This window comes from Lates calcarifer, linkage group LG8 (genome assembly GCF_001640805.2).
Source record: "Lates calcarifer isolate ASB-BC8 linkage group LG8, TLL_Latcal_v3, whole genome shotgun sequence".
Taxonomy (NCBI): domain Eukaryota; kingdom Metazoa; phylum Chordata; class Actinopteri; family Centropomidae; genus Lates; species Lates calcarifer.
In genome coordinates, this window is record NC_066840.1 from 21,033,323 (window position 1) to 21,060,149 (window position 26,827).

The 26,827-nt window shown below is 42.0% G+C and overlaps 1 protein-coding gene across 1 annotated transcript in view; it reads left to right on the forward strand.

Annotated features, from left to right (window-relative positions):
* The first annotated feature begins 2,473 nt into the window (after positions 1-2,473).
* Positions 2,474-26,827, forward strand: part of rapgef2b (Rap guanine nucleotide exchange factor 2b) — a 35,500-nt gene continuing 11,146 nt past the window's right edge. Inside the window, 19 exon segments of the mRNA XM_051072528.1 lie at positions 2,474-3,764; positions 11,710-11,841; positions 16,288-16,465; positions 17,744-17,880; positions 18,773-18,931; positions 19,623-19,775; positions 19,875-20,039; positions 20,315-20,422; positions 20,513-20,716; positions 21,948-22,056; positions 22,337-22,515; positions 22,517-22,614; positions 23,227-23,248; positions 23,250-23,385; positions 24,687-24,927; positions 25,050-25,433; positions 25,595-25,806; positions 26,037-26,160; positions 26,643-26,666. Coding sequence (XP_050928485.1) covers positions 3,705-3,764; positions 11,710-11,841; positions 16,288-16,465; positions 17,744-17,880; positions 18,773-18,931; positions 19,623-19,775; positions 19,875-20,039; positions 20,315-20,422; positions 20,513-20,716; positions 21,948-22,056; positions 22,337-22,515; positions 22,517-22,614; positions 23,227-23,248; positions 23,250-23,385; positions 24,687-24,927; positions 25,050-25,433; positions 25,595-25,806; positions 26,037-26,160; positions 26,643-26,666 — 2,825 coding nt within the window. The 5' untranslated portion in view covers positions 2,474-3,704.

Here is a 26,827-nt window from a genome sequence, read left to right on the forward strand (position 1 = left end):
CTGGCTGGTTTGTTTATTGTGAATGCTTTACGATGCTGAAAGTCTGTTTTGCTCATGTTGGATGCTACGTAAGATATATTGACTGAAATCACCATTGAAATGCTTGAAATGTGAGTGTCTTCTGCTGTTTTGCTGAACATAAATGTAAAGAGCTGAATTAAGGCTTTAAAGAAGGTGGATGACATTTAAAGCTGTTGCCATGTAATGATCACCTTTTTTGTTATCGCTCTTGAAATGCTTTGCCTGTGTGTGTGTGTGTGTGTCATGTGTTTGTGCACTGGTGTGTCATCCAGCAGCGTAATGAGGTTTTTATGGCTCTAATGCTACGCCTCAGCAAACAAAAACCATCACATGGCCTGCGCTTTAAATGCATGGAGCAGTTGCAGGCAGGCCAGGTTCACAGACTGTTTACAAATGGCAGATGAGGCTCCGCCTCCCCCCTCCACCTCATGCATTTAGCACACACTGCAATTGAGCATGAGTGCATTTATGTTATTCTCAAGTGGCATTTTTCACGTCACTGTCACAGTCCTCTAAGATCGATGCTGCCTGCCTCTTTCCCTTTACATTTAGCTTCTGATTACTCAGTAAAAAATGGCTTGTTTGTTCCTAGAAAGCTTTAAACAAGGGGGGGTTGGGCAGGAAGGTCTAATATTCCCTAGACACGGCCCCGTTACCACGGTGATGTAATGATGCCCCAGCCCTCTCTTCACCCCCCTGGCAATTGTTTTAGACGTTAATGACCGGGCTGCACGGCAAAGCACCTGAGCTTTTTTGTTGTTTTGATACATTACATCATGGCTCGGGGCAGGAGAGGTGATGTCATACCGGGTCTCCAGCTTCCCTCCCCCCACCACTGCCTCCCACTCACCTCCCCATTGCTTTGACTGGAGCAGCTCCAAAACCAGCCTCGTAGTACGCTGCTTTCTAGGCATTGTCTGAGGCAGAGCAGCCAGGCGCTTTATACACCATAACAAAAAGCTCCAGCCTCAGCTGCCTGCACACAAAAAAATAATGTGTCAGATGTTTTATTGGTTTTATTGGATTAGCTGTTGCTGCTTTTGAATGTGTATTAAACGTGGTCGGAAACTATTTTTATATTTGAGGGCCTGTGTTCGTACTTTTTTTTTTTTTTGGCACAATTTAAACCAGATCATCATGTATGAAGCTCAGAAATAAAATATATATATATATATATATATATATATATATATATATATATATATATCACACAAATAATGTGCAGGTGCAACCAAGGATTACGTTCATTATTTTTTAATCAGTCAAATCATTTTTGATTAATTGTTAAATCTACAAAACTACAATCCCACTGTTTGCCCTAAGTGAAGTCTTTCCATTGGTTTTAACCTCACTTGTCACTTGTCAAAATAGTTGTTTTATTTTCTCTATTCCCACTGATAAGCTAACCAGTAGCTTTTGTGCTAAAATTATGTTTTAGCTGTTCATATTTTGCAAAAATGTATTGTTATTTGCAGTTCTATTGCACTAAAAGGCATCAACTGTTCTGTCTCTTCCTTTTTCAAAACATCAAAATGACAAGAAAAACACCTGTAATGAAACAGAAAATGACTGGCACTGTCAAAAATGCAGGAAAGTGGTTTGACAGAACAATGACAAATAACAGAAATAAAAAATAAATGTCATATTTATGAGGTGTGACACTTTGGTTGTGATGTTCTGTTTTATCTTCATAGAATAAATTCTCACAGCTCCAGCTGATAATATTAAGTTCCTATTTGTGTTTTGGTTGTGAACTGAGTTGCTGCTGCTTTTGTGATGTGGATATGAACTGTAGCAGGTCTGTTGTTTATTGTCTCGGTCGACCTTTGAACCCTCATTGTTCCCTGTGACGTGTTTTTGTCACTTAAAGTGTCACCATCCTCATATCTCTATCTGTCAGGAGACCTTTATATATGGGACTGTCTGTGCATCCAATATCCAGAGTCTCTAGAGGCATGGTCTGCCTGCCACCAGAACACACACACATGCATAATACACACACATATTTTCCCTCTTGCTCTCACAAAGCAGAGAAGTGTAGTCATGTTGTCTGTTTGTTATTTGAAGCTCCAGCAGTGACGCTGCTGCTCATTGTAGTACAGCTGAGTGAAGGTGAAGTGGCAGAGTCTATAGCCACTTTTTCTGTCGCTTTCTCTTTTACAAACACACTCTCTCCCCTCCCTCCTCCATTTCGCCATGTCTCGCTGCTTCCGTCGCCACAGCAACTGAAGGCCCTGGAGGGTGTGTAGGGGGGCTGGATGGGTTGGTGGGTGGTTAGTTGGGTGCGGGGGGCTCGTGCTCATCCAGTTGCCATGGCTATTCCAGCTGAGTGACGGTGACAGAGTGACATCATTGCTGCCAGTCTCCCGTGTTTGGCTGCTGCTGGCCCATTTTGAACACTTCCTTCTCTCCTCGGCCTCTATCTCCCAGCTCAATCTTTTACTCCTCTACTCCAGAAACGACGCTACTCTTCCTCTCTTTCTGTCTGTCTACCTCTTTTACGCACTCTCTCAAGAGGAAGTGCTTCTGTCTCCGTTTCTGTCTCCCCGCCCAGGAAATGGCTTTCCTTCATGCGGTTACTATGCCAACCGGCTCCAGCCGCTGTCTTGTGCCGAAGTGAGCGTGATAATGGCATTACTCACACTGTGCTCCTCTCCTCCCTCTATCCCTCCATCTCTCTATCATCCATCCATCTATTTCTCTACCCTTTATTTGCTTTTATCCTCCCACCACTCGTCTGCAACTCTCGCCTGTCGTTTCGCATCGTGTGTCGTCTCATTTCATCTCTCCATCTCATCTCTCCTCCTCACTTTCACTTTCTCGTCCGCCCTTCTCCTCTTCCCATCTCTCTATCCGCGCTGGGGGTGTTGTAAGCCCTCCAGAGGAGCACAGCCATAGTGGCTGCTCTTATAGCATCACTGTCAGGCAGGGAGGAGGTTCTTGCTGCCCCCCCTATCCCCATCTCCCCTCCTCCACCACCGCCACCATGCTCCCCTACCCTCCTCCACCACCCCTGACACACATACACACATCCCCCTTGCTCCCGTTACAAACAAACCGCTGGGTTTAACGTACAGTACCTCGGCGGAGGCTGCGGGCGTCTCGGTCTTTAAATAATCTAATGGTGCATAAAGGCGTTTGTGTGTGCGCGTGTTTTCGTGTGTGTGTAGCTTTACTTTCGGGAGAGGGATAGGGAGGGGAGAAAGAGAGAGAGGGGGGAAGGCGGAGAGAGCAAACGTGAGTGAAAGTGTTGTCAGCCATTTTTCTCATCTTTTTTTCCTGTTTTCTGCTTTATTATCGGCGCGCCGCTGCTCTCCGGCAGGAGATGTGATTGTCAAGTGCGCGGAGAGACGAAGCAGGCATTTTCTTCGCTTGGATGAAAGGATATTTTTTCTCTCTCTTCTTCCTCTTCTTCCTCCTCCTCTGTGGTTTTAAGATATTTCTGTGGGAAGCAGCGGGGAGGCTGGAATAAACGCAGAAAGCTGGTGTTGGTCTGGAGAGTCTAATCAGGCCAAGGAACAGCGGATACTCCCAAAACTGTCAAGCCGCCGCCTCCTTCCAGAGAGACGGCGCAGGCGAGGGAGGGGAGAGGGCAGGTGGCTTTGGATGAAGATGGGGGTCTATGCTGTAGCATAGAGCAGGTCCGGGATGTTAGATTTTAGCCCGGCGAACATTTTTTCATTATGAAACCATTAGCAGCATCAGACAGCAATGGAGTCCCGAGCCAGCAAGATAAAACCCCGGTAAGTAGCCTATCGACGTGCAACGTTTTCTTCCCCATCGTTCTTTTTTTCTCCCCTCCCTCATTTATGACCCACTAGATATGATTACCGGCCGTATAATGGATGTGCATCGGATTTCTATCGAGCCTGTACAAGATGAATGAACGCAGGGCAGACCAAGGACGAGACAGAAACACGAACGGGTTGATCGGAGGCTGATTATTGCCCTCGTCGAGCCTCCGATGTGTGTCAGTGTGTTGTACTAGAAACGGCCGCCATGTGCTTACTGTCACTCACGCGCGCAGACACATGCACACTCGCGTGAATCCTAAGGACTCTATCGATCTATTAGGCCTTGTACGTTTTACTAAAATAAAATTTTCAGAACATATCTTCCAAGAAGTGAAACCTATTGAAGCACCAGGTCAATATGTTGCCAATAAGACACGCTGTCGACCCTATAGAGATAGCCTATGATAGTGATTTTTCCCTTTGGTTAAAGGCACACACATACACACACCTGCAGATGTGTGTGTGTGTTTAACGACCGACGTCTCTGCCCTCATTATGTTTTACGACGCACTGATGTGACAATACTTGATTGTAGGTCCGTAAGACCTGCCTAGGAAATTAACCACACCAACCAATCATCCAAACCAGGTGCCATTTGCATTGGAAAGGGGAAAAACAGCGTAAGCAATAGATCAGGGTGGTTTGATGGGAGGTGATGTCATGTGTGCAGAGATGAAGCTGCCCTAAATTCAGTTATCCCACCTTTTAGCCTCTATGAGCTGTTACAGCCCGAGTGGCATTGCAGTAAATCATTCAAGATGAGTTACTTTAAAGACAGAGAAAATCGGCTTTTCGTGATAGGATACTGTTGATATTTTGAGTTTGTTTCTTTTTTTGGTTTCCTGATAATAACCAGCTGAAGCACTAGTTTTAGCCACCGGTTTATTTACCGCTGCTTGCTGGTGGCGCTGTCCGTGGTGCTAGAAGCTGCAGCCGGCAGCTCCAGCAGTCACTCGGAGGCCTGAGTTGATCTGCACTTGAACGGTAAACGGATTGATCGGCTGTCAGCGCCGCTGGCATCACTCACACACCAGGACCACACAAACACACAAACCACACACGTACATGTACACAGACAGTGTTGTAAATCACACTGATGGACGGTTCCTGGATCACAGAGCACAGATGCCGAACAAAAAATCACCTTAATATTCCTATAATAGTCATAGATGTGTCATCGTTGATGACATATTTCATCCTCACAGTTGTTGCAGCTTCCGTCAGTGAGGCCTCACAGGATATATGGGCCACAAAGACTCTCTGCAGATGTAAGCATCCTCAGGTTCTGTAACTTCTTCATCCACATAGACATCTTTTATGAACGTGATTTTTCACAAGTGGATACTTATGAGTGTAATGCTATTTGTTTACTTGCCATATTTAGCCAAAGATAACTCTCCATAAGTGAGGCTAGTAATGCTGTCTACATGTCCTACTGCCTCATCTCATGTAGAATACTATAAAACTAAACATGCCGACATTGTGTGCAGCGCATTTGTATGTTGATGCTGTTTGTACCTTTATAGTATAGAATATTTTAAGTCATTCCGTGGCTCATTTAGTTTGACCTTTAGAACCTCCAGACATAAAGGTGCACTGTGTCATTTGAGAAATCCTCTTATTGAAATAGATCTTTAAACATTGATTCGACTGGTTTTCCAGGAATCTTATAAAAGCACAGAGCTAAGTGAGTGGTAGCCTCTTTACACTCCTAGAATATCCCTAAAACATGTAGTATGTGGTCACTATAGTTGGTTTTAACAAGAAATGGCAAAACAGCACGAGTGCCTTCAAACTAGCACATCATTCTGTTTCAAGAATCCTTACTGGCAGGATACAATGGTTTCTACAGCCAAAACATGATTAAAGTTCAACACACATGCACCTCAAGTCGGACTAAACCAGCAGACAAGTCAGCAGTTTAACACATTAGCAATTATGTAAAACATTAGGAAACATGACTGCAGCAATCTCAGTTTAGCTCATATTATAAGTGGCTGTCTTTCAGCATGTTTAAGTTAGCTACATATTTTTTAGAACCAGGGCAGACAGGAGTAATTTTTTTTGGCTGTGGCACTGATTTATTTTTAACTGCATTTTTGCCACAGTCTTGGTAAAGGTCTTTAGATGCATTCACCTTCCCTATCTCTCTCCCACTTTATCTTTTCTCCCATCCGCTTCAATTCGTTTTTTGTTTTCTTAGGTTTTTAGCATATAAAGTGGGGCCTGTGTAAATATTCATTTAGCCCAGCAGGAAGCCCACCGTGGGTATAGAGTCAATAACAGCCACCAGATCTTATTACAGTAATGACATCACCAGAGAAGGCTCATGACGATTGGCTGCAATAAGTGTAATTCCAAGATTGCTTATCTTTTCCCTGGAGACCTGTGATTTTCATTCATATAGCTGCACTTTATCTTTACTGCAACAAGACGCACGTTGACTCACACCGTCACAGTACAATTCATGTTGATTTATCAGGTTTTTATGGACCTTTATGGCTTCATCTCTTGGTGATAGTTTGGGCATGAATGTTGCCTCCTTATCTCTAACCATTTTACGGAATTGATGTCCACATAAGGAAGACCCATGCCCAAATGTTTTAGCATTATGGGGTTTAGATAATAAATCAGCTGGAAATTGCAGTCAGGGATTTGACGCTTACAGCCATCTTTGTGCTACTACTGTAACTTTAAAAAGAATTACCTTGAAATGTAAATATATTTTTATGTTTCATCACCCTTATGCCTTATAATCTTGTTAAAAACCAAGAGTAATATGAAAACTGTACAAACATACTTTTTAAAAGTGTATTGATTTGTTGCATTTCCTCCAGTGTACATTTTTACAGTAATTGATATCTGGAACAACAGTGATTGTAATAACAGGATAGTGGACTATATTCCTCATCACTGGTAATCATCTTCCCCTGTCTAACCATTGGCTTGCGTGGCACTGACTGGTGGAGCTGTAACTAGGGAGAGGAAAGCCCAGAGAGCATATCAGGCCCATTTAATCGGACACCCCGCCGAAAAGGTTTTAATCTCTTGATCCATGAGGCTCAGAAAAGCGAGAAGCTGCCACCATGGTCAGGGGAAACTCTGGGATGCGGCTGTTGTCTCTTTTAACAAGCAGACAAAGTTAAAACCACATGTGAAACGTTTAAAGGTGCAGTACAGCTCCAGGCACTTAAAGCTGCTTGAATTCACAAAGAAAATCATTTGTTATTGTGTTTTACTAAATAATTTAAACCTATTAAACTAGCAAATTAACCATCTTCAATGAAAGTAGGGCTCTTTTTGAGACTCTTTTGTGCTTTGTACACCATGAAGGGTTGCATTTCTGAACTTGGCCACCCACAGCATTGGACACCTAGTGCAATAGCAAAGATTCACCCCCAGCACATAAAGGCGGTAAAGAGATTGAGAGCCAGCCAGGCAGCACTTCCACCCAGGGCTTCCACCCAGCAATCTAGGTCATTAGGTCTACAGTGTAATTTAAGGAGTGCCACATCTGCTCACATGTAGGCAGAACTGAATGTTGTGGCTCGAGCATTAGAGCGACGCTTAATCCTCCTGTGACAGCTGATTGTACGTATTTTCAGCCAGCATTTTTGCAGAGCTCACTTCATTTGTTTGTGAGAGAACACTGAATTTGGTGCACAGGAGTACAGAGGGGCCTATATAAGGTAGGACAATGATCACAATTTGGTGCAAGTTGATACTGAGCATTTTACAAACACATTTAAACAATAGAACGTTATTTCGGACTCTGCAGATCAATCGGGGTCAAAAACGCGCAGTGCATGTATTGCCGTGTCACCATGCCACTGTTTGGAAAAGCTTAATGAGCGCATGTCATTATTGCACTGGCATCCATCTTGGCCCAGTCTCTTGCATGCCATTGGGCCGAAGAGGTCAATGGACCACATGCTCATGGACTGAATGGCTTATTGACCAACAGACAGATGACCTAAATGAGTGGAGAGAAAGGATTAAGTGTTTATTATCCTCTCCCTTTATCCCTCTTTCCTGCCCTCCCTTTATCTCGCCCTCTTTCCAGGGAGGAGGGGCTTGTGAGTACAGGGGGTGTTGTTGGGAGGAGGTGGGACCCTTCCTAGCTGGTTGTGGAAACCAGTGGGGATATTATTATTGACATGTAGACCACTCCGGTGCCTGGTTGGAAGGCCATATCGACAAACTCCACATGACTGATCTTGTACTCTCAATAATGAGAATATTCAATTCATTTACCCCTGGTGCACTCCCACTTATTGAGTGTGCAACCAAAATGTTAAGAATATTTTAACAGAGAATTACTTGATGCTGATATGGATTTTGATTTTGACTTCCCTATATTGTCTGTGGCACTCAGCCCTAAGCCCATTTTTTCATACTGAGTACTGAATACTTTCCTAAAAAGGCTGGGCACTGAAGTATTTTTGTAGCAAACAATATGGAATAGTGTATTTGTTAGGAACTACTTTCAGCTGCAATATCACCAGACTTATTCTGTAACAGATATAAAGGTTTCATAGTTATTATTATATATTGTTGTTCGCTGCTAACTGCGTTTTCCGGTTATCTAAGTGTGTAATCACTCACTGCAAACCAAATTCCCGTCAGCATAACAGTAAAGTTGAAATGGAGCCTCAAAGCCACAGCACTCTGATAACAAATGTCTCATAATAAACATAAATGGTCACAGTGGCAGTTCCAACATACATGTAACTTCACTTTCGAGGTCTTTGTTACATGGGAGTGAACCATAATCAGTTTTGGTCCCAGAAGTCATCAAAAGAAAACCTGATGAGGTTTTGTCACTACAGTTACAAATAAAGACATTCATCACACTAACACAATATTGTCCAGCCAGTAATAATAATGTGGAAGTCAGCTGGAGGGGCTGAGGGTGAAGTCAACCAGACAAGGGGATGGGAAACAGTAGCCTGTGGGGGGGGGGTTAGTGACTGACTGGCCCCTCTGGTCGACCATTTTGGTTAGTGCAGCCAGCCAGATAATTAAACGTGATGGCAATCTTTGACACAGTATAATCACATCACACCTCTGTGCCACAGGAGCTGCACTGTCTGGCTCTCAGTCTCTTGTCACTGACACATGAAGGCACTTAGTGAACAGATATATCTTATATTCTAATTTTCCCCTCACAAACAGCTCAGAAATGTCTTCATGTAGCTTGCAACACCTTCTTCTAAATCAATTCAGCGCCTCAACACCTTCAAGTTCTTCAGTTTTATTGGCAATCATGAATATTGAGAAGTCTTTTAGTCTAAACTAGTTTCCAGTATTCCACATTGATAATTCTGGCAGCAAAACACTTTGCCTCCCATCTCCAAAACTCTTTAATTAAGCCATAATGCAGATGAGTGCTTCAGAGGCTGTGACGATTGATGTTTTCTTAGAGTAAGTTCGAGAGCAAATGATGGTTCAAACCCATTTACTTGCAAATGAACCTCCAAAGATGTATTTCTATCCAGTCTACTCCATTTGTCATGCAAGTGAGGCTTCACACTGTTTCCGCTGTTGATACCGATTTCCTTAACTATCTGAGCCAGTGTAGTTATTTTTTACGGCCCAAAATGCATTTTGAGGCAGATGATGCAGACACCCAGGATGACTGTATTTCAGAAACTATTTTAACTTTTACAGTTCAGATCAGAGGAGCTAAAAGCCTGGTTAGTGACTGCAGAGTATACCCTATGTCACAGCTACATCAGGATTTATTGGAGCAAAATTTGTTTTTCTCCAAAATTCATAGTCTGACCTTTATTTACTGGCATTTATCAAAGTTAAAAATCACTGCACATAAATTAAATTCCAAATCTTGTTTATTTTTCACATCTGAAATTATACAGCGTACTCTCAAGATGTTTAGATTTGGCTGGGATATCCAACAGGATGATGAATGAAGCAACCTAGTGAAATCAGCCACATTTGACTTTTAGGTGTAAAAAAATGTAATATTGATGATCTGCCACAGCCAGAAGTGGAGTTGAAAGTGGTTTAGAGCAGTCTCCCCACTGAGTATCAAATATATATCGGTAAATAAAACATTTAGCCATAAAATATTCACGTCTGTAGACCCAGTGAACCAGTTTACACAGTTTGATTAAATTCATAATTCACCCCTCTGGCATTCCAGTCAGATATGATGAATTTCACCTGAAAAGGCTATATATTATATGCATTTAGAATAATATAGAAAATATAATTTGAAATAAATTGTCAACTATAACATTAACTTGACATTTACAGATGGGAATATCATCAGAATGTTAAAATGCTTTAAGTAAAGAGTTTGAGATAGGAAATTAGTGAGATTTACAGTCATTACAGTATAATGTTTATTGTATCACACGTCTAGCTATGGATGTCCAAATGTTAATGCATAGTACTGTAATATTCTGTATAGGACTAGAACTGATGATTATTTTAATTATCAGTGTACTGATTATTTTCTCACTGAGATGTGAGGAAATTGTGAAAAATTCACAGTGTAACTCCACAGAACCTAACGTTGTACTTTCAGAGGCCTTGTTTTTTCCAAAAAGCCCAACTATTCAATTGACAATGATAGAGAACAGATAAAAGTAGACTAAAAAGATTTTCATATCATTCTTGCTCGAAAAGTTACTCATATCATTAATATATTATGAAAATTGTTGGCAACTGTTCTTATGTCATTCAACCAATTGTTTCAGTACTGTACAAATAGATAAAGTACAACACGTTCATAAAAAAACACACACACAAAAACTGTCTCTATACTAATTGCTCTACTTGTTTTTGTTTTATTCAGCTCCCTCCTAAAACTTCAGCTGGAGGTTTCTGATGTATTATACATTTCACGGTCATCTCCATAGGGAAGTATTTTGGCTCATTTAAAATATGGCTAATTACAGTGGGGCTTTCTTGTACTTCATACAGTGCAAATTACTCAGAGGGGTTTCCCCCATTACTGCCTGGTGTTCATTTAGATTATCCAAGTTGCATGCTTTAATTAGGGTATTTCCTTGATGTATGCAGCTCCTCTTGTTTGTTTTCTCAGTTCATGAAAGGAGTTCCAGTGCATTCAGCGGCTAACAGCTGATATGTGCTTGTGTGTGAGAGTAAAAAAATATATATATGTCACGGAAATTTTGGCTTTTTTTAAATTTCCATTAACTTTTTACTGTGTCTCTCATAAACTGAAACTTTGAGGACTGTCTTTAGACCTGTTAGGTTCACCTTTTGATACATGGTTTTACTCAATAGCTCTTCTGGCACATCGAGGGAGGGTGAAGAGGAGGGTACTGCTTTTCAGTCCTGTATTGTGTTAAACTTGACAAATGTTTGTGACAGATTTCCCTGAAGTCGCATAATTTAATTAAGGACTTCTATTTTCTGCCTTTTCCTTTGCTTTGATAATAAATTATGTGTAAAGTTGAGCTCTTGCACTGGGAATAATTAATGTTTTTTGTTCAGTTAACACTGAACAGTTGGAATAATAAATCCCTTTTATTCAACTCTTAATTTAATTCCTTTTAGGCTATACTTTCCAATTAAGACTTAAGCAGCCATAATTTTATAGTTGTATAAATATAACCGCCATAACCATCTTAAAACTGCCATTCACTGACTGCTCAAGTTAACAAATAAGAAGGTCAAGGATTACTGTGTGTCGACTTCAAAATATAAAAAAGGATCGAAATGCAATAATATCCGAACAAAGAAGACAACGTCCACACGTTACGTTCTATTTCCAGACAAACTGAAGTGTGAGTGTGTTTCCAAGCGCCTGGCAGTCAGCATGAGTGTTAGTGCGAGTGACCAGTGGTGGCTGCTGGGCTGGCTGATACTGACCATCTGTGTGTATGTGTGTGTGTATGTGCAGCTCCCCGCAGACTTCAGCAGACTTCACCTGGCCGACGGCTTGCACCCACAGGTGACCCACGTCTCCTCCAGCCACTCAGGATGTAGTATCACCAGCGACTCTGGAAGCAGCAGCCTGTCAGACATTTACCAGGTAAGGCCTCTCCAGCTTGGTGCTGGATCCCCAGCTTGGACTCCCCTGGATGATTGAGCTGGTGCAGTAGTTTGTTAACTACTGTTAAACTGTTTATTAGGAAGCTTTATAGGGGCTGGTAGGCACATTTTGTTACCTTCAGACAGAGCCAGATCATATTATTCCTGCTCAGTATAACTCTACTTGGTGAAAAGAAATATAGCTCCAGGAGCACAAGTTAGTCTCATTAAGTAGAATAACAAATTTTAGGAAAGAATGTAAATGCTTGGCAGCCAGATAGGATATAAAACACTAACAGGACACTGTCACCGCTCAGAGGGCGATGAGAGACCGGCTGGTGGCTGCAAGCAGGTGGTCCAGCCTACATCCTGACTCCAGCTGTGCCTCTCATCACCTCAAAGCAGAAGTACAGAACTCCTGGGGAGCTGTGACATACAAATATTATGTGATAAGGAGCTTTATGAGCTATTTCTTAATATGCAATTTTATGGTAAAATTGTCCATAATGCAACACCTTACTTAAACAGAATGTGTTTTGTGGCTTTAGAATACTAACGAGTAAAAAACACTGACTAAAGACAGAAAGAAGGAAACTAGTCCAGCAACCTTGCCCCCCCAAGTGGTAAATGAAACACAGTTCAGCTCAAAAGAACACACACGTACACAAATTCTCGTGACTGTGGACGTGCCCCAAACCCTGCAACTAATCCTCTTAACATAGCGCACCCACCCCATTGGCTCCTAGTACTGTCACCTGCTGTGTGCCTATTTATGTGTGTATGCTTGTTTGTTTGTAAGTGTGCCTGTGACTGTGCTCAGGGGCATCAGTCAGAACCACTTTGTTTTGTTCAGACCTCTTCCTGGCCTGTGTTTCTGTGTGCAGGGGCATTTAAGCGTTTGAATACTGCTTTATAATTACATGTGATGCAAGGCTGGTATGAGTGAGTGTTACTGTAGAGGTACGTACATGTATGAGTGTGTGTGTGTGTGTGTGTGTGTGTGTGTTTGGCCACACTGTCGCTGGCTGGGGCAGGTTGAACAGGCTCTACTGTCCCTAGTCTGTGATCCTGGTCTTAGAGCCATCTGCTAGCAGTCTCTTGATCTATCTCTCTCTCTGAATCACACACTCACTGTCCTGTTTTCTCTTCTTTATTCATCTTCTTTCTTCCTCTTTTGCTGGATCCCTACACACGCAGCTTTTCTCTTGCCTTCTTGTTTACCGTATCTAAGTACCTCCTTGCTGTAACTTGCTGTGTGTCTTAATTTTTCTCCCTTGTCACAGGTGATCATACTTCTCTGCTCAGCTTAGTGATGATTTGATTGTGTGTGCTTGTGCTGCCTCTACCTGGAAAGTTTTTGTCAACTCTGCTAGCTGTTTTTGTCTGCACTTTGTCCAGTTTATAGTTGTAATGATTAGCAGCTTTGATAATCAACTAATCATTTGAGTCCTTTTTAAAGCAAAAATGCCAAATATTTGCTGATCTGAGTGTCTCACATTTAAGGATTTGCTGCATTTCTTTGTCTTTAATGATAGTAGACTGGTTATGTTTGGGGTTTGGACTGTGGGTTAAAACAAGCTATTTGATTGTGTCACTTTTGGCTTTTATGAAAATTCAGAAAATAATCATTAGTTTTATCCCTAGTCCTCTACAATACCCCACCCAGCTTGTAACTATTTAAACACAGTGTCTGCTTGTGACTCCTTGTCTCACTTTAAATTGCAAATCATCAGTTCAAATGAAAAAGCTCAAAGTTGTGTTTTTTCTTATTTTGTGGGAGTAATTTTTTGGAGCCCTTAACTGGAAAATCTATGAAGTAAAAAAAAGTTTAAAAAAAAAAAAAAAAAGGAGCATTCACGAAAACATTATTTTATGTTGCAGAAACTCACTCCTCTTAATCACCTCCTGACCCTGTAGATTTATCTCAACACCACCTGGGGTAACTACTGCACCACACCTGTAATGAAGATTAAGTGGTAGCAGTTAAATAAAGACGACCGGTGGTCTTTTACCAGACTGCAGGGAGAACCAACTCATCACGATGCCCCTTCCCTAATTTTTAGACCACACAAAATAAAAATTTACAAGCATTAAAAACTGAGGAAAGGATTAAAATTCATCTCTAGCTTTCCTAGGGTATCCGGCATGACTCCTCAAACTGTTTGTTTTATGTAACATTACTTTTTTTATCATTAGCTAAAGTTCCACCCTGCAGGTTTCAGAATTACTAATAGGGCAGAGTAGATCACCAGTTATGTTTGCTGTCCTCACTGGGGGTGTTTTTGAATAAACACATCGTTGGAGGCCTGGTTCTTTACACTTGAGACCACAGGAAGTTGATGGTAGAAAAAAACATGGTGGTTTTAAATTTTAATCATATTCTACATAATGTTTTTCAGTGTTTACCAGATGCTGGTATAAAGAGTTCCTGTGCAGATAGCAGTGCAGATTTTTAATGGGAAGCAGTGAACACTTTAACCACTGGACTTCTCTGCTGCTCTAATCTCCATGGCCTCTGCTGGCCTCCACAATTGAAGCACCATATGAAGAGTACCACATCATTCTCACGTCACTGCCAACATGGCATACTGTTTTGTGTCTGAATAAATCATGAAATTGGTCCTTCAGAAGGTCTTTGAAAGCATTGATCCAAGAATAGCCCTGATGAAATATTAACAGCACCTGACTTGCTCACTGACTCTTAATGCTTACTGCACATTTATGGATTTTTGATGCATACATGACACGAAAACGAGCCTGTGCACGAATACAAAGGCACACAGCAGACAACCTTTGTTTAAATGCAGCATCCTGGCTCATGTCTCCATGTGGTGTGTTGAGAGTACCCTGTTGAAATCAAATGAAGTCACCATAGCATCTGTAAAGGAATATGCATCCTCTCTCTTTTGCTGATTTATGTTTGGTCCTTAAAATATTGTCTGCAGATAAAAGGTGAACTTGTCTTGTGTGTCCTCTGTCCATCTGCTGAAAATGGGCAATGATTATGCAACATTCTGTGGTTTTAAAACAAAGAGTGTTTCAGAGTTGTGTATGAAAAGTATTTTTGTGCAGACATTTTGCTACTACATATCTTTTAGTCCCTTTATTCTTGTTTTTTTTGTTTTAGTTTGATATCAGCCATACAATACTGCTGATATTGTTCCCTGCTCCTTATTTAATCTATGAATTTCCACAGCCAAAAAGCCACAGATATACACCCACATCATCTGTGCAGACCCTGCCCCAACCCCACCCTCCAGGGTGTGTGCCAGTGACGCCCAAATGGCCACTCAGACACTGGCCTGAATCATTAATGAGCCTTTTGCACATGGCGTTTGAGGAGAAATGACATAGGGTTTCAGTGAGAGACCGGGTACGGGGACTCTGAGCTTTGAAAAATTAAAAGCAGACTGACAGTCTGGGAGGTGAAGATGCGTCTGGCTCTGGGATTTTGCGGACAGTTTGCAAAGGCAACTTTTTCTTCGCTTTCTATTACGAAGCTTGAGGTTGAGCACAATACTCAGGTAAGAGGGTTGACTGTTGCACTGTGGTTAATTACAGGGGGTGATGCTTTTTACTACTTTTTTTGACTGCTTTGGTTTATTCTGTGAGAAGGTTTCGTGCTGTGTGAGCTTGAACCAGGCAGTGTGGTCCCTCTGTCATTTACAGAAATATTGTCTTTGATGATAGCAGAGGAACTCCGTTAGTATTGCTCATGCACAAGTAATTGCATTACTTTCGCTCCTCATCTTTGTTCATTTTCCCAGCTCCACACATGTTTCATCTTGTGCTTTCAAAGAACAGGATCTGGCTGCGAGGCAGGCGGTGGAGTTTGCTGAGGGGGAGAGGAGAGGAAAGTTGGGAGTTAATTAGCTTGGTGCTATGCATAGCAGACTGTTTGGTATGCAGTGTTGATGTCTGTCTTTCTCATACTGCACTGAATACTTCTAATCCATTTCATGAAATGGGTCAAATCTGTACAACAGTTTTACAAAGGGTGTTCTTTTTTTAATTTTGCTTTTGGTTGGAAACACAGCTGGTGTGTTGCAGCTGGTGTTTGTACTGTAAAATAATTTCATATATGTGCTGTGCAGCCTGCGCCTCTGCATCCTTATTATGCAGAATTTTTTCACTGCCAGTTTACAAATGAGTCTGCTCTGCCTGAGTTTTGACAGATTTGACAGTTGAACATGAGTTTGGTGACAGGCTTGGTCAGCAGCTACCAGTGTTTGTAATGAGCATGCAGGGGGGATGATTGCTTGTCTAGCTTGAGGACATGGTTGTAGATGGACTCATCCGGTTATTATGAAGATTCGATCTCTGACCTTATGCTTATGGGGCAGCCAGCTATATTTTGACATCTGCCAATGTTGGATGGAAGCACCAAATCCCTCCTTATGCTCATCACAAATCAATAACTAATTTCTCATCTGTTTCCTCTTTTTAGGCCACAGAGAACGAGCCAGGTGACATGGACCTGAGTGGCCTGCCAGAGACCGCCGTCGACTCCGAGGAGGACGACGATGAGGAGGACATCGAGCGGGCGTCGGATCCCCTCATGAGCCGGGACATTGTGCGTGACTGCCTGGAGAAGGACCCGATGGACAGAACCGATGATGACATAGGTGAGAACCCGTTCAGGGGTTAAATAGTCTGGTTTTGTTTGTGCTATAAAATAAACTGAGTAAGCAACACTGCTTGCATCTTGATGAAGTTTTTCAATGACATTATTGCAAATACAGTTATTTGGCTGAGTGGTGCTGTTAATTTTAAATATATCCAGTCTATTTTTATGCAAACCTGAGAGAGTGATATTTGTGAGACTCCTGTAGAGAATGATGTGATTCTAAGATATCTGTGAAAAACACAGAGTTGCTCTCAGCTGGGACAGTACTTGTCCTAATTTTAGATTAATTCAGTACTCTATAAAAGCCACACCCTCCTTTCTTATTTAAATCCGCCACAGTGAATTTACATTTGTCTGAAGTCTGAACTGCTCTCATTTACAATGTAAGCTTTCGAGTAATTCTCAAAGCCACATCAGGCTTGCAGTATCATATCCCTCAAAGCCATGACTCAACTCCAATGATAATGATAGGCATGTTTAAAAAAAAAAAAAAAAGACAGTACACACTCTCTGAGCTTAGCTACAGATGTGGACTGGGGGAGGATGAGACACTGAATGTAGAGAGAGTAAGAACGAGTGCCAGCCCCAACCCCTCCCCCCGTTGCTGATCCACCCGCTGTGCACCCCTCCCTCTGCCGGCAGGCTTTTCTAGGTCACTCCGGCACATCCTCTCGCCTCACCTCTCCCAGCACATTAAACTTTCAGTGCTTCCGCAGCTTCACACACAACGCTGTTGCCATGCCAAGCACAGGTCAGCCTGAATGCCCGACTGCTTCTGGCCAGCCTGTGCTTTCGGCAGCACAAAGAAAATTCCAAGCAGCTATTTGCAGCTGTAGATAACTCTAGAGATGTGTGAGAAAATGTCTTTTTTTGGTAATTTGGGTGAACAGAAACTTTAAACTTGATCATCACAGACAGAGCACTCAATTTGATCTCAGTTGAGGTTCTGTGTTCCCAGTGAACTCACACAGAGGTCACCAAGTGAAGTGTCAGCAATTATTCTTGGCTCGCCTTGAAAGTTTTTATCAATGGAATTGATATTTGGCTTTATGCTCTCCAGATAATTATTCCTCTGTCGGCTATTCATTGTGGTGATGATCCATTTTGATGCTCAGCCTCCAGCCTCGTGCCTTCTTGGCTGGAAAAGTGAGGGCAGCGCAGGCTTGCCAAGAGCGCTGCACGTCCTCTTTCTCTCCTCTGGGTGTCAAGACTCTGTTTGCTCTTTTTCTCAACCTCCTCCACTTCCTCCGCTGTCTCTCCCCTGTCCCTCACACAGAGCAATTACTGGAGTTCATGCATCAGCTGCCAGCATTTGCAAACATGACCATGTCAGTGAGGAGAGAACTCTGCGCCGTCATGGTTTTCGCTGTGGTCGAGCGCGCCGGCACCATCGTTCTCAATGATGGAGAGGAGGTGTGTTTTGGTCCATACTCATCCACACACAAGCCCCGGTCTCGTGACTTTGTCTTGCCTTTAATTGTATTTATATATGTGTGAGTGCTCTCAGGGCAACTGAACCTTAGTGTCACCCCTTCACACCAATGAATCTTTCTTCTTCCATTTGATGTTTTTTCTGCTCTATTAAACCTGAATGGGGGACATCTCTTATCACCAGGCCTCTCTGGGATCCCTTAGGCAACTAAAGCAGGCATCACTTATTCTCTCTCTCTCTCTCTTAGGTCAAGACGTGACATGAGTTTCAATGAAGACATTTTAGTTGTTTTTTCCTATAATGGACTCAAACTATAGAGAGCAGAGCTTGCCTTGAAGGCCTGGACACTTTAGTAAATGTCCGGTCATAGAGAATTCAAGGTTCATGGAGCATATTGTTGCTGTCAGGATGAATCTACAAAATGTCAGCTTTTCAGGAATTAATGAAACATCCTTATTGTAACTCTATCACTCAAAAAGATTAAAAAAAGGATTTGATTTTCTTTATTTCAATGAAGCAATCATACTTGTAACAATACTTCTAGTACATTGCAGCCTATTATTTTAGTTGTGTTTTGCTGGGTAACTAATAGTCCCATGCTATTACTGTAATCCCTCTGAGGAAAGAAATAAACCATCTGTTAGTTGCAGCAGTCCCCTTGTAGTTGCTGCATATGGTTCTTTTTGATAAATAACGTTGACTCATTAAGGGGCAACAGCTGTTGGGAATATTACAAGCCTGAACGCAATCTGATCTACAAAGTTATTATTGTCGTAGTGTGTCTTTTTTCTTTTTCTTTTTTTGTTTGTTTTCTTTTAGTGTTCTCTTTTCTTCTTCCAACATCTAACTACTATAACCATGTGTTTTGGCTAGTTGGATTCCTGGTCAGTGATTCTGAATGGTTCGGTGGAAGTGACGTATCCAGACAGCCGGACAGAGATCCTGTGTATGGGGAACAGCTTTGGGGTGTCACCAACCATGGAAAAGGAATACATGAAGGGTGTGATGAAGACCAAGGTGGACGACTGCCAGGTTGGAACATAATGTTCTTGTATGGGACCACTGAATTTAGCAGAGCTCCTCCACTGCAAATGTTAACAGGTCCATTTCCTCTGTGTCTCAGTGTGAAAAGCATGGCAGGAACCCTGCCATTGTAAGATACAATTCCCACTGTGACCCACTTCTGCTGTTTGCACTCATGACACTCAACATTGTTTTGGGAAGTAGCATCCCCTTAGATGTGAGAAACAACCATTTTGAAAGAGAATAGGCCGACTCATATAAGGAGCAAGATCACAGTTTTTTGTATCATGTGTTTAATGGGAATGAAGCACTTACAGTGAAAGTAAAGACACTGAAATGTTTTTAGTCTTTTAATCATCAGGAGCTGAGCACATTAGGCTGCATGGCTGGGATGAAAAAATCTTTGCTGCTCATTAGTGAAAGCCCTTTTTACATAATTTATCACTGGGGATAGCAGTTTAGTTGCTAGGCAGAATTTATTTCTAGTCAGCTGGTGTCACTTGTATTAATTTAACTTTCATTTGGCCTTACATTTATGATCATTTGCTAATCTCTCATCAAGTGAAGACACCAATAGATCAAGAATTAAGGAGATCCAGTAACAGAAATATCATGTTTAAAATATACCTAACTGCAACACTGTTTGTTTAAAAATGCATCGAATCTGTCATTAACTCTTGTTCTCCTTGGTCTTGTCCAGTTTGTGTGTATAGCCCAGCAGGACTACTGCTGCATCCTCAACCAGGTGGAGAAGAACATGCAGAAGGTGGAGGAGGAAGGTGAGATTGTTATGGTGAAGGAACACCGCGAACTGGACCGCACCGGCACCAGGAAAGGACACATAGTAATCAAGGTGATAAATCAACATTTAGTCAAGCTACATTTCCATTTAATCGATATTTAATAGATATTTGTTACAAATATGTATCATATGTATTATGTTAAACCTCAGGGCACACCGGAGCGTCTCACCATGCACCTAGTGGAGGAACACTCAGTGGTAGACCCCACCTACATCGAGGACTTCCTGTTGACCTACAGGACCTTCCTCTCCAGCCCCATGGTCGTGGGCAAGAAGCTCCTTGAGTGGTTCCACGACCCCAGTCTCAGGGACAAGGTATGTGCCAAATAACTTTTGTCATATTCACATCTGCATGAACTGATGAAATATTTCAAATATAAATTATGACTGTGTACTAGAGTTAATTACAGTTGAATAAGTGAAGAGTTTGCTTGCATGGCACTAAAAACATAAAAATTATACCCTGTAAAATATTGATTTTAGAATACCTTTTGGCATCTGTGGGTTTGAATGTAAAGAGCATTACATTTAAACAACTAGTCGACCAGTCAACTGTATGTTGACCTGTGCTGATCATGTGATTGCTCCAGGTTACACGGGTAGTCTTGCTGTGGGTAAACAATCACTTCAATGACTTTGAGGGTGACCCTGCCATGACTCACTTTCTGGAAGAGTTTGAGAACAATCTGGAGAAAGAAGTAAGTATGGAAATTTTGAACATGCAAAAGCGTATTAGGTTTATTTGTTTTGACTTTCCTCACATCTGTGTGTTGTCTTTATTTTTCCAGAAAATGTGTGGGCACCTCAGACTGTTAAATATAGCGTGTGCTGCTAAAGCCAAGCCGCGGCTGGTGACACTGACCAAGCCGTCCAGGGACTCTCCACTTGCATTCAGCCTTCTCGGAGGTCAGGAGAAAGGTTTCCGCATCTTTATTGATGCTGTGGAGCCTGGGAGCAAGGCAGCAGAAGCCGGCCTTAAGCGTGGAGATCAGGTAAGAGACACTTACCATTCTCCATTGCATCCTCAATGTTACCATCCTAATTTGAACCTCCTTTGTCAGACAGCATACATTGCTATTGCTTTTGCTGTAGCAAAAACAATAGATACAGCTGCACATAATCTCCCAAGTACTCAAAAACATTTTTCTTTCTGTAGGCTGCAATTGTGAATAGAAATCACTCCCATCACACAGCACTTGAATCGATTTTTTAAGTTCATTTTTGTTGTGAAATTGGGTTTACATTCCACTCTAACTGGCATTAAAAGGGTTTTTTTTAAAAAGTCTTAAGATTTTACTTGCCAGTAGCTGTGGGCACCCTTGTGTTGGCTTTCTCCACACAACTTGAATTCTCAACCATTTTCACACTCAGCAGTGCTCAGGGCTTTAAGCAAAGTCCCTTAATCCTTGAAACCATCTTGAGAGTGTCTGGATGCGAGTTAAGCCCTCTTGACTCCAAACATCCCCTGCAGCTGTTTCCCCCAAAAGGAAGCAGAGAAGCTGACATCCTTGGAAGCATTCACTCTCTCATACCGGCTCACACCTTCCATTTTTTAACAGCTTCGGCTTCAATTACTATCATTTTCTCAGGCCCTATCATTTCAGAGCTTTTGTATTAATCTCAGTTGTTTTATCATGGGACCATTAGCAGTAGTCCCTCAGTAATAATCTTCAGTATCTCACTAATCACTGCTGATCCCAGAGCAGACATTTGGTCTTGTTAGTCACTCTTTACAAGCAGAACAACAGCAGAGGATGGCCTGTACTTACATTACAGTCAAAGGTGACTTCCCCTTCCACTAAAGAGGAAGTGGGAGAGCCTGGTTGGCAGATTGTGTTTAAATGCAAATATCCGGCCCCTTTACAGAGGTCAAGCTGTTAAGACAGAGAGGAGACAATTTAAAGGTTGACATGGCTCGTTAATGTCAAAACCATGTGTTAGACTAAATATCATGACGTACAACACGCCAGCATTTGGCAGTTCATTGCCTGCTTTTGTTCACTGGACAAAATATAGTTCAGAGGTTGTTACCTGTCACATTTCCTTCACTTTTCTGCAGAGATTCAATGTTACATGTAGTTTGACCTGATGAGGTGGCAAATGAGGCAGGGGAGTCATTGAGCCATTACAGACAGGTTTTTCTTACCCATCAGTTTCACGACTGGATTCTTAATCCACATGCATAATGTAAAAATGTGTCTAATGGATTTTGTCTTTCTGCAGATCTTGGAGGTCAATGGGCAGAACTTTGAGAATGTCCAGCTCAGCAAAGCTAACGAGATCCTGAAGAACAACACCCACTTGTCCATAACTGTGAAAACAAATCTTCTAGGTAAGGTTTTGTGAGGAAAACTTTGTTTTGTCAAAATTTTGTTGTTTGGCTTATTATCCTTTAAATATATGGATTAACACTGAAGATAGACCAGTAATTTAAAATCAAGGAGAGGCTTGGTTGGCATGTATTTAATGAAACAGATAAAGAAAGGAGAGAGGGACTGTTAAGATTTCATATGGTAGCCATTACTCTAAATGGTGTTTGCTGTATTTTTACTAACATAAAGAATACGACTCATTCCGTTATCATTTTTGTCTCCTCCCTCCTTCCTTTCTAGTGTTCAAAGAGCTTCTAACAAGGCCAGAACACGACCATGATTTGGATGGTGAGGAAGAGCATGACAGAAAGAACGGGGCACCCCACCTTCCAAAGATTGGAGACATCAAGAAGGCCAGCCGCTACTCCATCCCCGACCTGGCAGTGGATGTGGAGCAGGTGATGGGCCTGGAGAAAGTCAAGCAAGAAAGCGAAGACCAACACGGTGGGAGGACGCAACAAGCTGAAGAAGATCTTCGACAAGACACTCACCAGCATCCTGCCGCCTAAACCATACAAGTAATAAGACCTATTGACATATTTTTTCTTTTTTTGACTTTTATTACAAACCTAACTAACCACATAAACACTCAGTGGGCTAATTGTCAAAGCTGTGCAAGTTAGCTTTCCATGTTGACAGTTCTAGATGGCGGTAAATGTTTGAGATTTTCACCTCTTGATATTAGTCACTAGATGATGGTTTAATATTATAATTACTTCTAACGTTAGGAGGAGTTGCTTTTTATTTTGCAACATGCAAGAAATTTTCAGTCAAAGTTGACGATGAAAGTGTATATTTTTATATTTTTACAAGAAAGAGATACTGTCACTGGAGCCTACAACAGCTATGCCAATACTGAGTTAAGGAATGAAGGTTTCTCATCCAGTCTGTTATTCTAATGACCAGGTACAGGACTCAAATTGACATGCCTGTTCACTGACCCAAATGTGAACCTGTCACAGCACCAGTCATCCAGTATTAGGTGTGAAATGTGGATATATTTCATGTGGAATATATTCTGTTCTGCCAGAGGTGTCCCAGTTCCTGCCAACGCAAACATCGCCCTCTGTCTTTCGTTGACAGAACTACTGTCTCACCCCTCCCGTGCTCTCTCCCTCTTGTTTCCATAGTGACGTTTGCGTGGGCCAATCAGCAGGACGACAGCATCGTGGGGATGAAACAGTCCAAACAGATCCCACCAGCTCTGCCTGTCAGTGGAAACCTCTCGTCGTCCAACCCAGACCTTCTGCAGTCACACCACCGCATCCTTGACTTCAACAACCAGCCTGGTGTGTTTTTAACTGTGACTGTCATGTGGATATAATGTTAAACTGGGAAATGTGTAGCAATTTAGAGCAATGTAGAGATTTTAGTATTAGAGGAACCCTGAAAAGTCCTGAAAAGTCTTTGTGAGAGTGATCTCTACTTGATGATAAAATACTCTTCCTTTAAAGGGATAATGTAGAGCAAATATAACATTTTATAGGTATAGTTTAAGTTATATCATTACATTGATATCTCATTATATTTGTATTATGACAGTACTTTTTTTAAGGATTAATTTAATTAACCAGTTGACTAAGGTCACCTCATGATATGTTTAGTAGCATTTCTGTCTCTTTTGATCATATCACATTATCTTCATCAGCAGATGAAGTATACCCAGTTGTCATGGAAGTCTTTCCATGTTTTTCTAATAACTTGAGGGACTTCTTGTCTGTGCTGGTATAAAAGATTAAAGAAACTCAATCTAATGATACAGATCTTGTAAACTAAAGCTCCAGAACAGCAACTACACAGATCTTGAAGCTGGGGTCTCCAAGGTCAAAACTCAATTGAAGCACAGTTTATAGATGAAATAACCAGGTTTAAATGTTTTGATTTGCAACACTGGCTAATGCAACCAGAGCTAGCAGTATGACAACAGTATGACAAAATCTCTGAGGGCTGATAAATAAATATATAATAAGTATATATGGCCACATCATCCATTTTGTTACTCTACCAACTGTACAGAGCCAGCCATTATAAACCCTACATTTCTTACTGTCTTAATTAATTCTTGTCCATCACATGTTGTTTATGTCCTTCCAGTTCCAGTAATACTGAGTGAGTATCTTCTCTCCCCATGATCCTGCTTCTCAGAGCACAGCCAAGTCTTTGTCAATGCTGTCAGCCTCTATATCAGACTTACAGACATTATTAAGTTGCTGTACTCTAGTTTGCAGGACATAACATAAACTCAGTTAATCTGCATTCATGCTTGTGAAGGCTAATTGAGTAATGCTAACAGCATTGCACTGACTGCTGACCTTTCAGTTTTCTGTGGGCACACTGGAGGTGATTTCTGTCATGGAGATTCAGAATCATATGCTTTATGGGGGTGTTGTTCTGATCACACTAATGAATGATGGGAAATGCGGTTTGCTGGTGACATCACAAAGGTGCTGGTGTGTTTTTGCTAAAATAAAATGCTAAGAAGATGGAAAACAGCAAAAAACAAATTGTTACCTAGAATCTGCTCTTACCTCACAGTACAATGATGGTGATTACTAAACATTTATCCTCATTACCATCATATCACCCACAGATATGTCAGACCAGGTATTACGAGTCTTCAAAGCTGACCAGCAGTCTCGGTACATCATGATCGGGAAGGACACAACGGCTAAGGAGGTGGTGGCCCAGGCCATCAGGGAGTTTGCCCTGACAGCAGCACCAGAGGCATATTCTCTGTGTGAGGTGTCCGTCACACCAGAGGGTGTCATCAAACAGAGGCGATTACCAGACCAGCTTTCTAAACTAGCCGACAGGATTCAGCTGAGCGGCAGGTAATGACATCTGTAATTTGAAGTGCTATTTGTTAGGATTATTCTTCTCCCTGCTTTCCTTAATATTCTTCCTTACATGAATCTGTAACACTTAATGTTCACACATTTTCCTCCATTATCAGATACTACCTGAAGAGCAACATGGAGACAGAGACGTTGTGTTCAGATGAGGACGCTCAAGACCTCCTTCGAGAAGGCCAGATCTCTCTGTTACAGCTCAGTACAGTGGAGGTGGCCACTCAGCTCTCAATGCGGGCCTTTGAACTTTTCTGTGCCATCGAGCCCACTGAATATATCGATGACCTGTTCAAGCTGCGCTCCAAGACAGGCTCAGCCAGCCTGAAGCGCTTTGAAGAGGCCATCAATCATGAGACGTTCTGGGTGGCCACAGAGGTGACACGGGAGCCCAACCAGCTGAAACGCATGAAGACCGTCAAGCACTTCATCAAGATCGCCCTGCACTGTCGCGAGTGCAAGAACTTCAACTCCATGTTTGCCATCATCAGGTGAGAGGAGCAATGAATTTTGGGTCACAGTTTACATTTTCATTTTATTTTAGCATATTTTAGCAATAGCTACTAATAAAAGGCAGCAATCAAGTGAGCCAGACACAAATAAATTCTGACTGTTCACCCTTTCTCACTGAAAAACATGGTTCTCCCCACAGTGGTCTGAATCTGGCTCCAGTCTCCAGACTGAGGGGAACATGGGAAAAGCTACCTAGCAAATACGAAAAGCTGTTCGGGGACTTGCAGGACCTCTTCGACCCTTCCAGAAATATGGCCAAGTACAGAAATGTCCTCAACAATCAAAACCTCCAGCCACCAATCATCCCCCTGTTCCCTGTCATCAAGAAGGACCTCACATTCCTACATGAAGGTAGATGATGTGAAATTCATGTGTCTAGGTAGCATTTTGTAAAGCTCACAGTAAATTAACCAGTGATTGAAAATGTCAGATGGGTCCAAACTTAATTTGAACCAAATTAAGAGTTTGTAGGGCAGTAATAGGTGTTTATTTCTGCTGTCCTTCTGATCGGTATTAGTTTTGTCAGCTGTGTAATGTGTGAGTTATTGGTATTCGCTTTCTTTCTTTCCCCCATTTCTCAGGCAATGACTCTAAAGTGGACGGTCTGGTGAACTTTGAGAAGCTGAGGATGATTGCCAAAGAAATTCGCCACGTTGGTCGCATGGCGTCTGTCAACATGGACCCGGCCCTCATGTTCCGGACAAGGTTAGGAAACTTTTCAAAAACAAAGCCGGATTTCAGATTATTGATGATCTTTCACCTTCCCTGTAGGACCAGTCAGCACACCTCTGACTAACCAAACTCTGTGGGGTTAGCCGGTTCACATAGATTCAGTAAAGATTTCTGCATCACGCTTTTTCTGTCAAGCAGCTGTTCCCTCTGGCAACTGTTTTCCTCTGGCAACTGTTTCCTCTGGTAACTGTTTCCCCATACACATTGTTGGCAGAAGATGTGCACAGTGCTCCTGTGAAAGTGTGTCTTTGTCTAATGATGTCTCTTCCTAGTGGAGTGTTACCATTTGATTTCCTCTCTGCTGACTTTCATGTGGGTCTTTGGTAAAATTGCTTCTCTTTGGTGATCTTGGTGGTCTTTCCTGTCCTAAGCTTTGTCTCCCTCTCTCTTTCTCTGTCTCTACTCATCCACCCTTTGCCCCCCATGCTTCTCTGTTCATGGCACCCACCCTCTAGGAAGAAGAAATGGAGAAGTTTAGGGTAAGTCTGGTAACCCTGCGACCTTTTGCATTCCCTGCACCACAGTGCTTTATCCTGCCAATTTGCGTGCTTCTCTTCTTCTTTCTTTCCATTAACCAGTCTAAGTTGAATCCTCCCACTAACACTGCCTGATCTTAACCAAAGGGCATGGATTAAACAAA